Consider the following 14504-nt stretch of genomic DNA (forward strand, 5'->3'; position numbering starts at 1 on the left):
TAGATGCAGTTTAAATTGAGTGCCAAAAAAATAAACATCACCACTGCAGTACAAGTTTGAGATTTGTAGGTGTGAAATAGCACTCTTTCTAAATATTAACTTCGCTTGCCACATTTCTCCCCTACCAGCCTGAATGTGTTGACCTTTTGCTGGAGTGCAGTACTGAGCTGGCCTTCGCCTCCGGTGCTTAGTTCAAATAGTAATTCTTGGCAATTTGTGTGCCTTGACGGTCACAGGTGATATCTTAATTGATTTTGTGAGGGTGGGGAGGGATGTGAGGAAAGTGGAACTTAATTGTGCCTTTGCCTGCCATCCACACATGGCAGTTCGGGGGGGGCCCGGGGGGCTGCCTAATTTTCTTCTCTTCCCCTTTCTTAAACCAAAGGCAGTTATGGCCTATCCACTATCCCATGGTTCGCATCTGGCTAAACAAGATGAGCGAGCGTATTAAAAAATTTTTTTTTAAAGAGTATCCAATTTTTTTGTTCCAATTTAGTGTGGCCAATCCACCTACCCTGCACGTCTTTGGGTTGTGGGGGTGAGACCCACGCAGACATGGGGAGAATGTCCGTGTGGAGTTTGCACAATGACCCGGGATTGAACCTGGGTCCTCAGCGCCTTGGGCAGCAGTGCTAACCACTGCGCCACCCACTAGCGATTGATCATGTGAATTGCTTCTAGCTCAGTTACTCATCCCCCAAACTCACTGGACTCTGGAGGCTAAATGGGAGAAGAACCATTTCTGATGGATACTCATCCATAAGAGTTTTAATTTCTGGAGTTAATAGAGTTGCCCTATAAATTAGGCTTTATACTTTAACAGGTGCTTGTTTTTTGTGTTTGGGGTCTCGGAAGTTCCACATCAATGTGGGGATGGGCTGCAATTCATTTTGCACAAATCTAAAATCATAAAATAATATACGAAAGGCTTTACCTTTGTCAATAATGTGTTCATTACACACCCAGCACACGGATTACCGTGCATTACTTTTGCAGCTTGTATGTTGCACACGTGATGGAGTGATATCTTTTTAAACGGATGAGCATCCAGAATGTGATCTATCATGCAGCCTTTCTTCTTCCTGCAGGGATTACTTAAAGCTGAATATAATATTCACTGTTCAGTTAAAGTTAAAGATATCTCCCCGATCGGATTATGAGAGGCTGATTTTTAAAATGAGTTCCTTTTCTGTTCTGTGAACACAGTCCGAAGGAACAGCATTGCACAAAAGTAAACAGGAATAACTGTGGGAGTATTTTATTTTAATAATTTAATGATCATATAGGGCAGGAAATTACTTAGTTAGTTTCCTTGAGTCAGAATGATGAGGTTAACTCCCAGGTTTATTTGCAAGTATTGTTTAAACTTGCATGGGCAATAACCATATATTTCACCTGAGGAAGGAGCATTCACCTGAGGAAGGAGCAGTGCTTCGAAAGCTAGTGATTTGAAACAAACCTGTTGGACTTTAACCTGGTGTTGTAAGACTTCTCACTGTGCTCGCCCCAGTCCAATGCCGGCATCTCCACGTCATGGCATATATTGAATGCCATTGTTCTGTGTAGAGTGAAGCCAAGTGTTAAAGTAGATAGTGTAGCTTAAAGCTAGGAAGGAACACACAATTGGCTTTTGGCACAATTTGCATGGACCCCAACCAGACTTCCCAGTTTGCTTAGTTGATTCAAGCTTTGAAGTCTGAATAGTTAGGGAGCTGACCTTGTCTCTCAAGTCAGTCTACTGGCAAAATATAAGCTTGCACCTTCAAAAGTATTGCTACTATTTGGTAATGTTTTTATCGAACAGAAGTGGATTCCGTTGCTTCAGGATGTTTTATTCCGGCTTATGCTTGCCCCAAGTGAAGCATCGCAGCTGCAAAGATTTCTGTAGCTGAATCTGAATGTGTTGCTGGTTTTAAAATGGCTTTGACAAGATAGAATATAGGCTATTAAATTTGAAGATTGTCAACTGTTTATTGAAAGAGCTTTTAGCGAATCTTTGGAGATCAAAGTTTCTCTCATTTATTTTGAAAAACGGCTCCTCTTTAATGCAATTAAAAAGGTACAACATGGTTATCATACTAGCACCGTAAGCATGGCCTATTTAACCTCTTAATTTAAAGGGTTGGGATGCTTTCTCGGTTCTGAACCGTTGGGCACATCTTTGGTGAATTTGAATGATCTGAGACATCTCTTCTAAATTTTGCCTGCTCAGCAAATGGAGAGTTAACAGTGCTCAGAGCTCTATCTTGCCTTTTTTGAAATCCGATTCATAAAACATTAAATAAATGCCTTCAATATCTTTTTAATGCATTATAAACAGGTGGATCCTGCCCGTGCGATTGCAGGAAAGTAAGATTGTAGAGTGTGTCACTTGCTTCGTTTAATCTTGGCTTCAGTTTGTTTGCTGGACACTATCATTTCACCCTGTTCCCTTTTTCTCTGAGTTATCCCTGTCTCTTCACTACTGTTCAGATGCCCCTGCAGAACATTCTGAAGGTGCTGGTGGCAGACCGCAGTAAATCCAATGGGGTAAAACTGCCTTCATTGGACAGGCTGAAGGTGAGGTAGCTTTGGATGTGTAATCTATTTGTTTGGCTGTCTTGCTACCGTTGCATGCGTTTTGTTTTGGTGAGAGTGGAGAATGGGGGAGGGGGAGAAGCAATTTGCTTACTGGGTGATTTTTTTTTTTTGACGTTGCTTCTGCCTGCTTGCTTTCAATCATACTTTAAGCAAGGTTTTACGTCCTGTTGTTGTGACCTGTAAGTTTATGTTCGGAAGCTGGTGTTGCTTCTGTGTGCCTTTGGTCTATTTTGCTCCACTGGTGTATTGTTCAGTGTGTGAAGTTGCTCTTTATTCAAATTGGTGTGTGCAACAGTGGTGATGATGAGTCATAGAATTACACAGCACAGAAGGAGACAAACCGACCACATTGTGCTCATGCCAGCTCCTTGAAAGAGCTGTCCAATTAATAGTTTTTGTTTTGCGCACATACGTTGAAGAAAGTTTCCTTTTTTTGTGCATTTTAGCACCTATTCCTCTGCCTAGCCTGGCACCTGGAGCCTAAAGCTTGGTAACTCTTCCCAGGTCTCCCACTGTAACTGACTATCCAGTGTGTCTATACCTCTGATTTCCACCTCTTTCCCCTGGTTGGAGATGCAACAGCTCGTCTCAGTACTCGCCAGCCCAACGCAGTTCATTGAGAGGTGGGCAGCACAAGATTCAACATTGCTTCTGTTTACAAGTGTTCTTATTTTTTAATGGGAAAAATTCTTACCCTTTTAAGTGTCACCATTAATTTTTTTCTTAATAAATATTTTATTGAAAATTTTTGGTCAACCAACACAGTACATTGTGCATTCTTTACACAATATTATAACAACACAAATAACAATGACCTATTTTATAAACAAAAAATGAATAAATAATAAATAACAAAAATGAAAACTAACCCTAATTGGGAACTGCCTTATCACAAGTAACACTCTCCAAAAATATAATTTAACAGTCCAATATATAATTATCTGTCGCAACGACCTATACATATTATACAGTATATATTAACAACCCCGCCCCCCCCCCCCCCCCGATCCTGGGCGGCTGCTGCTGCCTTTTTTCCATTCCATCTATCTTTCTGCGAGGTATTCGACGAATGGTTGCCACCGCCTGGTGAACCCTTGAGCCGACTCCCTTAGAACGAACTTAATCCGCTCTAGCTTTATAAACCCTGCCATGTCATTTATCCAGGTCTCCACCCCCGGGGGCTTGGCTTCTTTCCACATTAACAATATCCTGCGCCGGGCTACTAGGGACGCAAAGGCCAAAACATCGGCCTCTCCCGCCTCCTGTACTCCCGGCTCTTGTGCAACCTCAAATATAGCCAACCCCCAGCTTGGTTCGACCCGGACCCCCACTACTTTTGAAAGCACCTTTGTCACCCCCACCCAAAACCCCTGTAGTGCCGGGCATGACCAAAACATATGGGTATGATTCGCTGGGCTTCTCGAGCACCTCGCACACCTATCCTCCACCCCAAAAAATTTACTGAGCCGTGCTCCAGTCATATGCGCCCTGTGTAATACTTTAAACTGAATCAGGCTTAGCCTGGCACACGAGGACGACGAGTTTACCCTGCTTAGGGCATCTGCCCACAGCCCCTCCTCGATCTCCTCCCCCAGCTCTTCTTCCCATTTCCCTTTTAGTTCATCTACCATAGTCTCCCCTTCGTCCCTCATTTCCCTATATATATCTGACACCTTACCATCCCCCACCCATGTCTTTGAGATCACTCTGTCCTGCACCTCTTGTGTCGGGAGCTGCGGGAATTCCCTCACCTGTTGCCTCGCAAAAGCCCTCAGTTGCATATACCTGAATGCATTCCCTTGGGGCAACCCATATTTCTCGGTCAGCGCTCCCAGACTCGCGAACTTCCCATCCACAAACAGATCTTTCAGTTGCGTTATTCCTGCTCTTTGCCACATTCCATATCCCCCATCCATTCCCCCCGGGGCAAACCTATGGTTATTTCTTATCGGGGACCCCCCCCAAGGCTCCAGTCTTTCCCCTATTCCGTCTCCACTGTCCCCAAATCTTCAGTGTAGCCACCACCACCGGGCTTGTGGTGTAGTTCCTCGGTGAGAACGGCAATGGGGCTGTCACCATAGCCTGTAGGCTAGTCCCCCTACAGGACGCCCTCTCTAATCTCTTCCACGCCGCTCCCTCCTCCTCTCCCATCCACTTACTCACCATTGAAATATTAGCGGCCCAATAATACTCACTTAGGCTTGGTAGTGCCAGCCCCCCCCTATCCCTGCTACGCTGTAAGAATCCCTTCCTCACTCTCGGGGTCTTCCCAGCCCACACAAAACCCATGATGCTCTTTTCAATCCTTTTAAAAAAAGCCTTCGTGATCACCACCGGGAGGCACTGAAACACAAAGAGGAATCTCGGGAGGACCACCATCTTAACCGCCTGCACCCTCCCTGCCAGTGACAGGGATACCATATCCCATCTCTTGAAATCCTCCTCCATTTGTTCCACCAACCGCGTTAAATTTAACCTATGCAATGTGCCCCAATTCTTGGCTATCTGGATCCCCAGGTAACGAAAGTCCCTTGTTACCTTCCTCAACAGCAGGTCCTCTATTTCTCGACTCTGCTCCCCTGGATGCACCACAAACAACTCACTTTTCCCCATGTTCAATTTATACCCTGAAAAATCCCCAAACTCCCCAAGTATCCGCATTATTTCTGGCATCCCCTCTGCCGGGTCTGCCACGTATAGTAGCAAATCGTCCGCATACAAAGATACCCGGTGTTCTTCTCCTCCTCTAAGTACTCCCCTCCACTTCTTGGAACCCCTCAACGCTATCGCCAGGGGCTCAATCGCCAGTGCAAACAATAATGGGGACAGAGGGCATCCCTGCCTTGTCCCTCTATGGAGCCGAAAATATGCAGATCCCCGTCCATTCGTGACCACGCTCGCCATCGGGGCCCTATACAACAGCTGCGCCCATCTAACATACCCCTCTCCAAAACCAAATCTCCTCAACACCTCCCACAAATAATCCCACTCCACTCTATCAAATGCTTTCTCGGCATCCATCGCCACTACTATCTCCGTTTCCCCCTCTGGTGGGGCCATCATCATTACCCCTAACAGCCTCCGTATATTCGTGTTCAGCTGTCTCCCCTTCACAAACCCAGTTTGGTCCTCGTGGACCACCCCCGGGACACATTCCTCTATTCTCATTGCCATTACCTTGGCCAGGATCTTGGCATCTACATTTAGGAGGGAAATAGGTCTATAGGACCCGCATTGTAGCGGGTCCTTTTCCTTCTTTAAGAGAAGCGATATCGTTGCTTCAGACATAGTCAGGGGCAGTTGTCCCCTTTCCTTTGCCTCATTAAAGGTCCTCGTCAATACTGGGGCGAGCAAGTCCACATATTTTCTATAGAATTCGACTGGGAATCCATCCGGTCCCGGGGCCTTTCCCGCCTGCATGCTCCTAATTCCTTTCACCACTTTTTCTACCTCGATCTGTGCTCCCAGTCCCACCCTTTCCTGCTCTTCCACCTTGGGAAATTCCAGCCGATCCAAGAAGCCCATCATTCTCTCCCTCCCATCCGGGGGTTGAGCTTCATATAATATTTTATAAAATGTCTTGAACACTCCATTCACTCTCTCCGCTCCCCGCTCCATCTCTCCTTCCTCATCCCTCACTCCCCCTATTTCCCTCGCTGCTCCCCTTTTCCTCAATTGGTGTGCCAGCAACCTGCTCGCCTTCTCCCCATATTCGTACTGTACACCCTGTGCCTTCCTCCATTGTGCCTCTGCAGTGCCCGTAGTCAGCAAGTCAAATTCTACATGTAGCCTTTGCCTTTCCCTGTACAGTCCCTCCTCCGGTGCTTCCGCATATTGTCTGTCCACCCTCAAAAGTTCTTGCAGCAACCGCTCCCGTTCCTTACTCTCCTGCTTCCCTTTATGTGCCCTTATTGATATCAGCTTCCCTCTAACCACCGCCTTCAGCGCCTCCCAGACCACTCCCACCTGGACCTCCCCATTATCATTGAGTTCCAAGTACTTTTCAATGCACCCCCTCACCCTTAGACACACACCCTCATCTGCCATTAGTCCCATGTCCATTCTCCAGGGTGGGCGCCCTCCTGTTTCCTCCCCTATCTCCAAGTCTACCCAGTGTGGAGCGTGATCCGAAATGGCTATAGCCGTATACTCCGTTCCCCTCACCTTCGGGATCAACGCCCTTCCCAGCACAAAAAAGTCTATTCGCGAGTAGACTTTATGGACATAGGAGAAAAACGAGAACTCCTTACTCCTAGGTCTGCTAAATCTCCACGGGTCTACACCTCCCATCTGCTCCATAAAATCTTTAAGTACCTTGGCTGCTGCCGGCCTCCTTCCAGTCCTGGACTTCGACCTATCCAGCCCTGGTTCCAACACCGTATTAAAATCTCCCCCCCATTATCAGCTTTCCCATCTCTAGGTCCGGAATGCGTCCTAGCATCCGCCTCATAAAATTGGCATCATCCCAGTTCGGGGCATATACGTTTACCAAAACCACCGTCTCCCCCTGTAGTTTGCCACTCACCATCACGTATCTGCCCCCGTTATCCGCCACTATAGTCTTTGCCTCGAACATTACCCGCTTCCCCACTAATATAGCCACCCCCCCTGTTTTTCGCATCTAGCCCCGAATGGAACACCTGCCCCACCCATCCTTTGCGTAGCCTAACCTGGTCTATCAGTTTCAGGTGCGTTTCCTGTAACATAACCACATCTGCCTTAAGTTTCTTAAGGTGTGCGAGTACCCGTGCCCACTTTATCGGCCCGTTCAGCCCTCTCTCGTTCACGTGATCAGCCGGGTTGGGGGGCTTCCTACCCGCCCCCCCCCCCCCCCCCCTTTATCGATTAGCCATCCCCTTTTTCCAGCTCCTCACCCGGTTCCCACGCAGCTGTATCTCCCCCAGGCGGTGCCCCCCCGCCCATCCCCTCCCATACCAGCTCCCCCCTCTCCCCAGCAGCAGCAACCCAGTAATTCCCCCCTCCCACCCCCCGCTAGCGTAATTACTCTTTCTCCCCCACCCCCCCCCCCCCATGTTGCTCCCAGAAGTCAGCAAACTCTGGCCGACCTCGGCTCGCACCGTGCGACGCCCCCTCCTTCCTGCTTCTCTATTCCCGCCATGATTATCATAGTGCGGGAACCAAGCCCGCGCTTCTCCCTTGGCCCCGCCCCCAATGGCCAATGCCCCATCTCCTCCACCTCCCCTCCTCCCCCCATCACCACCTGTGGAAGAGAGAAAAGTTACCACATCGCAGGATTAGTACATAAAACTCCTCTTTCCCCCCCTTTTTAACCCCCCTCTTCGCCCCCCACATTCGCCCCACCACTTTGTTCAAATGTTCTTTTTAATAACCCGCTCATTCCAGTTTTTCTTCCACAATAAAAGTCCACGCTTCATCCGCCGTCTCAAAGTAGTGGTGCCTCCCTCGATATGTGACCCACCGTCTTGCCGGTTGCAGCATTCCAAATTTTATCTTCTTTTTATGAAGCACCGCCTTGGCCCGATTAAAGCTCGCCCTCCTTCTCGCCACCTCCGCACTCCAGTCTTGATAAACACGGATCACTGCGTTCTCCCATTTACTGCTCCGAGTTTTCTTTGCCCATCTAAGGACCATTTCTCTATCCTTAAAACGGAGGAATCTCACCATTACGGCTCTGGGAATTTCTCCTGCTCTCGGTCCTCGCGCCATCACTCGGTATGCTCCCTCCACCTCCAACGGACCCGCCGGGGCCTCCGCTCCCATTAACGAGTGCAGCATCGTGCTCACATATGCCCCGACGTCCGCTCCCTCCGCACCTTCAGGAAGACCAAGAATCCTCAGGTTGTTCCTCCTTGCGTTGTTCTCCAGTGCCTCCAACCTTTCCACACATTGTTTCTGATGTGCCTCATGCGTCTCCGTCTTCACCACCAGGCCCTGTATGTCGTCCTCATTCTCGGCTGCCTTTGCCTTCACGACCCGAAGCTCCCGCTCCTGGGTCTTTTGTTCCTCCTTTTAGCCCTTCGATCGCCTGTAGTATCGGAGCCAACAGCTCTTTCTTCATTTCCTTTTTGAGCTCTTCCACACAGCATTTCAAGAACTCTTGTTGTTCAGGGCCCCATGTTAAACTGCCACCTTCCGACGCCATCTTGGTTTTCGCTTGCCTTCCTTGCCGCTGTTCTAAAGGATCCGGCCACTTTCTCCTCCTTTTTCCATCCGTATCCAGGGGGGATTCCCTTCTGGTTTACCGCACAGTGTTTTTAGCCGTCAAAATTGCCGTTGGGGCTCCTATCAAGAGCCCAAAAGTCCGTTTCACCGGGAGCTGTCGAAACGTGCGACTCAGCTGGTCATCGCCGAACCCGTAAGTCAAGTGTCACCATTAATGACCTGTTTGTCGTGCCCTGTAACTCAAATTGGAAGTGGAATAGCTCCGAGAGAAGAGGCATCACCAGTATTTGAGGAATTTCATCTTTGTGTTAGATGTTTGGCTTATCTCTGTCTTTTGGAATAATCAAACCTCGTTTGGTGTTACCAACCTAGTTGGCAGTACTTAAATCATTATTTTCCGTCACCATTAATCTTATCTGTTCAGCTGGAATTTAAAAGTTAGTGATTCTGTTGGTAATTGGTATGCTTAGCAGTTCTCAAAGCATTACAATGAACACCTTGCAATTCTGTAGCCCTTGAATGCAGAATAAGTCCCAAATGCAGAAGTGTAACCGGGCAGAATTGCCACAAAGCCAAAGAAGGAAATAGCGAGTCAGTAAGGTGAGAGGATTTGGCTATTAGGAGATTCTGGAGTAAAGGGACTATATTTTCATCAGTGCAGAGAAGGTTAGGGGATCTGGTAGACCCATTCAAAACAATTTCATTTTCTTGAGGTAAAGTTGTTGCCAATTCACATTGCCAATAATGTTACTCTTTTTAACTGGATACTGATAGTTATTAATGATGATATTGCTTTTCAGAGTCGCCAGGTATCAAATGATACCACCACAAGGTTTTACCGGATATCGATCAAAGACCAAACAACCAGTTAGTTAGTTCAAGTTCAATGATAGTTTATTTACACACCAGAATTACTTCGACATGCAACATAAAACACTGCAAGCTAAATTACACCTAACACTACAACAATCTGTACTTCACTTCAGGCACCCGGCTTTATGCAGAGGAACAAGGCCTTTGTTCGGATTTTGCATGGCTGTGTCTGGAGAAGTGACTTTGTTTCTGCTGGGCTCATCCGTCTGGTAGCGATCGTTGGTCTTGAACTTGCTTCTGCTCATGATACTGCAATTGGTTTTAGGTGTAAGCCAGGGCCAAGAGAATGCCGGTGTGCCGGGGCCAAAAGAAGCTGAACACATGGCAGTGTCTCTTTTTATTCTTTGTGCTCTTTTGGGCAGTCCTTAGCTTTGGACCCAATAATTCTGCAGGCTTCGATTTTGGCTAATAAAGGGGCAGGTGCCTTGATGGCTGGGCGTGTCCTGAGCAGTCATTGACCGTGGCTGTTTGGGCTTCCTGGGTGAAGGGAGTGGCGCCGATGAGTCTGTATCTGATACCTGAGTACCAGTCTTTTGTTGTGGGTAAATGGGCCATTAGAATGCAAATTGGCTGGGGGTTTCGATCGTGTCTGGTTATCTAGTGGCAAATATACACTTAAGCTCTGAGTTCGCCTGGATCCTGCATTGGCCATATTTCCCGTGATTCTTTGCAAGTGGCCATTTTTCCCTTTGGAAGTGGCCATCCCAGATGGCTACAAAGTAAATGTAAAAGCTGTTGCGATGAGGAAATCACAGCTCTTTCATGATCCATGGAATACATTACCAGAAGTTAGGGTGGAATCTGAAACCACGAGGCTTCTTAAAAGGGATGTGGGTATGTATCTGGGGGTAAGAAAGAAAAATGATTTGCAGAGTGAGGAAATGATAGAGGCACATCCTGACCGTGGCCCATGTTGTTCTGGGATAGTATACTTTGAAGAGGGCGAGTAGGAGAAAGAAAGTAGAAGGTTGTTTACTGGCACTGTAAAGGTGTGAGGCTTGTCAGGGGAGTCAAAATAACCCAAAATGGCTTTTTGGATTGTGCCTGTGGTGTAAAATGGAAGAAAGCTATCTGTAGATATTCTACTTTGGCTTGTTAATTAATTTCTATAACTGATGCAGCCATCGCAGGCAGTATAGGTATGTCATTGCAACAATGCCAATGCATTAAAATCCTTTCTGCGTTTTGGAACAGAAACACTGAAGGGAAACTTGTTTGTTTGAATTGAGTAGGATAGGTGCACGCGCACCCCCCCCCCCCCCCCCCCCCCAATGACAAATTTAAAATGTACAGTGTTGTCATGATAACTAAAATGCTGTCGCACTGCTATGTCGAACACCTGTCTGGCTTCTTTCCCCAGAACTAGATCCGTCATTGCACCATCCCTTGTTGGACTTTCACCATGTTGATATAAAAATCTCTCTCCAATATATTTCAAGAAATCTGCTCCCTCTAAACCCTATACATGTAATGTGACTATCCCAATTAATGTTGGGGAAATTGAAAGTTGAAATCCCCGAATATAATTACCCAGTAAACCAGCCCCGACTGGCCCCAAAACCAGCCCCTACTGAAATAACTGTCCAACAGGTAAATCCCGTTTTTACAAAATGCCGGGGCCGAGTTTATTCAGTAAAAAAAGGAATTTTCTTTAAAATTGGTACTTTGTGGGCAGCACAATGGTTAGCACCGCTGCCTCACGGCGCCGAGGTCCCAAGTTCGATCCCTGCTCTGGGCCACTGTCCGTGTGGAGTTTGCACATTCTCCCCGTGTTTGCTTGGGTTTCGCCCCAACAACCCGAAAGATGTGCAGGCTAGGTGGATAGGACACGCTAAATTGCCCCTTAATTGGAAAAGATTAATTGGGTACTCATTTTTTTAAAATCGGCACTTTGTTTCCTTGGGGGAATGCTTCAGCCCAGTCGACCGAAAAAATAAAACTCGAAATTAGTAGATTGACACAAGTACTGCAGTGCTGACCAAGTTTAAGATGATCAAAAACCAATATAAATCGACCCACTATGGAAAGCAGATGAGCAACTGCAATCCAGTTATAAAATGAATCTAAACTACTGTACCCTGAGTAACTCCCAATATTTATCCTGTCATCATTACAAGTCCGTAAAACCGGCATTTCCGGTAAATTGGTGTTGCGCAAATTCAGGATTTATATGTAATTGTATAACTGGGTTAGAAAAAGAAGCGCGAATCACACTGAACAGGAAACCAATGTTGTGTAAGATTTGGAATGTAGCATGGGTGTGAACCTGATGCTTGATGCAATCCTATAGCCTGTTATCAGCAGTGCTGTTTATTTTTAGTTGAAGTGTACTAATACTGACGCAGAGAAATTCTGCAGCCATCCTTGAGATACTTGGATTATCTCTCACTGAGGAGACTTTCCTGCCACTTGAATATTTTTACATGCAGCTCCATTTTAATTTTGTTCAGGATTTTAAACTTGAAGGTGTTTTCTTCCAAGACTCTTCAGTAGAACTCCCCTCTAATGGATTGGCACCATTCAGTACTAATCTTTGGTTGTTACAATGTCTTTTGGGTGGGCACGGTTGTCCATTTTTGTCATGGAATTGTGGTGTGCTTTCAAGGGGCGTTGGGGAAGAAGTGGAGGCACAGGTAGCTTTCAGGGTTGTTCGGAAGTAATAATGTTTATTAGTGTCACAAGTAGGTTTACATTAACACTGCAATTAATTTACTGTGAAAAATCCCCCAGTCGTCACATTCCGGCGCCTGTTCAGGTACACTGAGGGAGAATTCAGAATGTCCAATTCTCGTCTTTCGAGACTTGTGGGAGGAAAGCGAAACACCCGGAGGAAACCCACGCAGACACGGGGAGCACGTGCAAACTCCGCACAGAGACCCAAGCTGGGAATCGAACCTGGGACCCTGGCACTGTGAAACAACAGTGCGAACCACTGTGCTACTGTGCCAGTTGAATGTATCATTACGAGGTCACAATACCCTGGAGCCAGTAATGGCCTATTTTCTTGTCACTTTATATATATTTTAAGTGGTTGAATGCTGCTTTTAATTGGTGTAATCTTTGATTTGCGACACCCCATAACTAGCTCCAGTTACGAATGTGAAAAATGAATGACCTGGATTTATTATAAGACTGAAAGGCCCCAATCATGATGCTTGGCATGAATATAAAGCCACACTTTACAGTGCTGCAAAAGTCTGATGTGGTGCAATGGTTGCCTTTCCTTTTACGTTCTACCAGAACGTTTTTCTTGCAAGACGTGAAAGTGGACTGATCGGGGGGGGGGGGGGGGGGGGGGGGGGCAGGGGCACAGTTTAAATGAAAATCCATGGATTCGCCCAGTAAGACGCACCAATGCCTCAGTTTATGGTAGCTTTATGAAATGAGAGGAACATAGAAAACCCTGCCCCAATTACAAGAATATTCACTGTGCTGAAATTGAAAATAATTTTGCTCGGAGCGGTAAGAGATGGGGTTTCCTGTAGTTTCTAATTCAGCAAATTACCAACATCCACTGTGTTTTCTGGCAGGCTTCCCTGGAAAACGATGTTGACAGTCTTTTAAGAGGACAGCGGATTGAGAATGCCATGTCTGCTCATTTCCACACCACTTCCAACAGCAGCTTGCCAAATACAATGACCATAACTCAGCACGTTGATCACACAATGCAGAGTGAGCCCCTCTCCCAGGTCTGTGCTTTGGGTATTTTGTCAATAAATCAACATGGTCACTTTTCTGTCTTGTCGTTCTGCTGCGTGGTGTCGATTTTTTTTTTTTTTTTTTTTTTTTTTTTTTGTTTTTGTTTTTGTTTTGTTTTGTTAAAGTGCATGCGACATGGTGGAGTTAATTCCACTTTTCAGGGCATCAATGTGTAAATATACACATGTTCTTGGGAATTAATTAAAATGAGATCTGCGTGTGTAATGGTGTTGATTAACAGGTGGCTTTTGAGAAATCTGCTCGTTTAATAGAAGCAGCAAATCCCAATCCCATCTTCCTTCCTTCTGTTCAGATACGCAGTCATCTTAATGCTATTGTGGCACACATCTGGTGTGGCTTTAGAGACGGCATTGAACCATTCAACATCTGAATCCTGTCAATGCAATAATAATTGCTTATTGTCACAAGTAGGCTTCAGTGAAGTTCCTGTGAAAAGCCCCTAGCCACCACATACCGGCGCCCGTTCGGGGAGGCCGGTACGGGAATTGAACCCGCGCTGCTGGCCTTGTTCTGCTTTACAAGCCAGCTGTTTATCCCACTGTGCTAATCCAGCCCCAATACCATGTACTGTGCACTTTTCTTGCACATTTTAATTAAAAGACAAGGTTTTATTAGCCGAGAAGTGAAACGTGAGCAGTGTCCATTGTGTTTGCAGCTGCTTTAGATAACTCTGAATGACATGTAATTCTCTACAGCCCTTTTTTGTCCCCCCTCACTCAGCTTGTCTGTCTTGATCCAACAGCCTAGTTGCTAAAATCATCAATTCGCAAAATTGTTTTAAGCAGGCTCGTGGTGTGAAATTTTTCTTTGGCGGTCTAAATCATTTTTTATTTATTTTTTTGTTGCCTCTAGATGAGCCTGGCAACAGATGAAAGCCAATCTGAAGAAAGCAGGTAGGAGCACACATGGGCGTTCACTCGTCAGTCAGTCTCCCCTACGGTTGTCACGAGGCAATCCAATTGCAAAATATTCTCAACTGTACAACGACGGTGTTCTTTTCACTAGACTTTCAGTAATGCATAGTGGGCCCCCGCAGTAAGGCTGAGTCCTTAAGGTTTCTTTCAGTGGGCATTGGGAATTCTCTGACTTTTTTTCTTTTTCCAGTCTTTTTTTGTCTCTTAAGGGACTGCAGAGACTGTTGATCAGCTTAGACCAGCTAATGGGCATCAAACCCAGGACTACTGTAG

General features: G+C 46.3%; 1 protein-coding gene across 3 annotated transcripts in view; it reads left to right on the top strand.

The window, feature by feature from the left end:
- Nucleotides 1-14504, top strand: part of golga2 (golgin A2) — a 104432-nt gene that overhangs the window by 6341 nt on the left and 83587 nt on the right. For 2 of the 3 annotated variants that reach the window (XM_072488706.1, XM_072488708.1), the window contains exons 3-5: nt 2473-2559; nt 13128-13286; nt 14170-14210. In XM_072488706.1, coding sequence (XP_072344807.1) covers nt 2473-2559; nt 13128-13286; nt 14170-14210 — 287 coding nt within the window. The remainder of the gene's footprint in view (nt 1-2472; nt 2560-13127; nt 13287-14169; nt 14211-14504) is intronic. The other variant, XM_072488709.1, reaches the window with a different exon arrangement.

This window comes from Scyliorhinus torazame, chromosome 22, assembly GCF_047496885.1.
Source record: "Scyliorhinus torazame isolate Kashiwa2021f chromosome 22, sScyTor2.1, whole genome shotgun sequence".
Taxonomy (NCBI): Eukaryota; Metazoa; Chordata; class Chondrichthyes; order Carcharhiniformes; family Scyliorhinidae; genus Scyliorhinus; species Scyliorhinus torazame.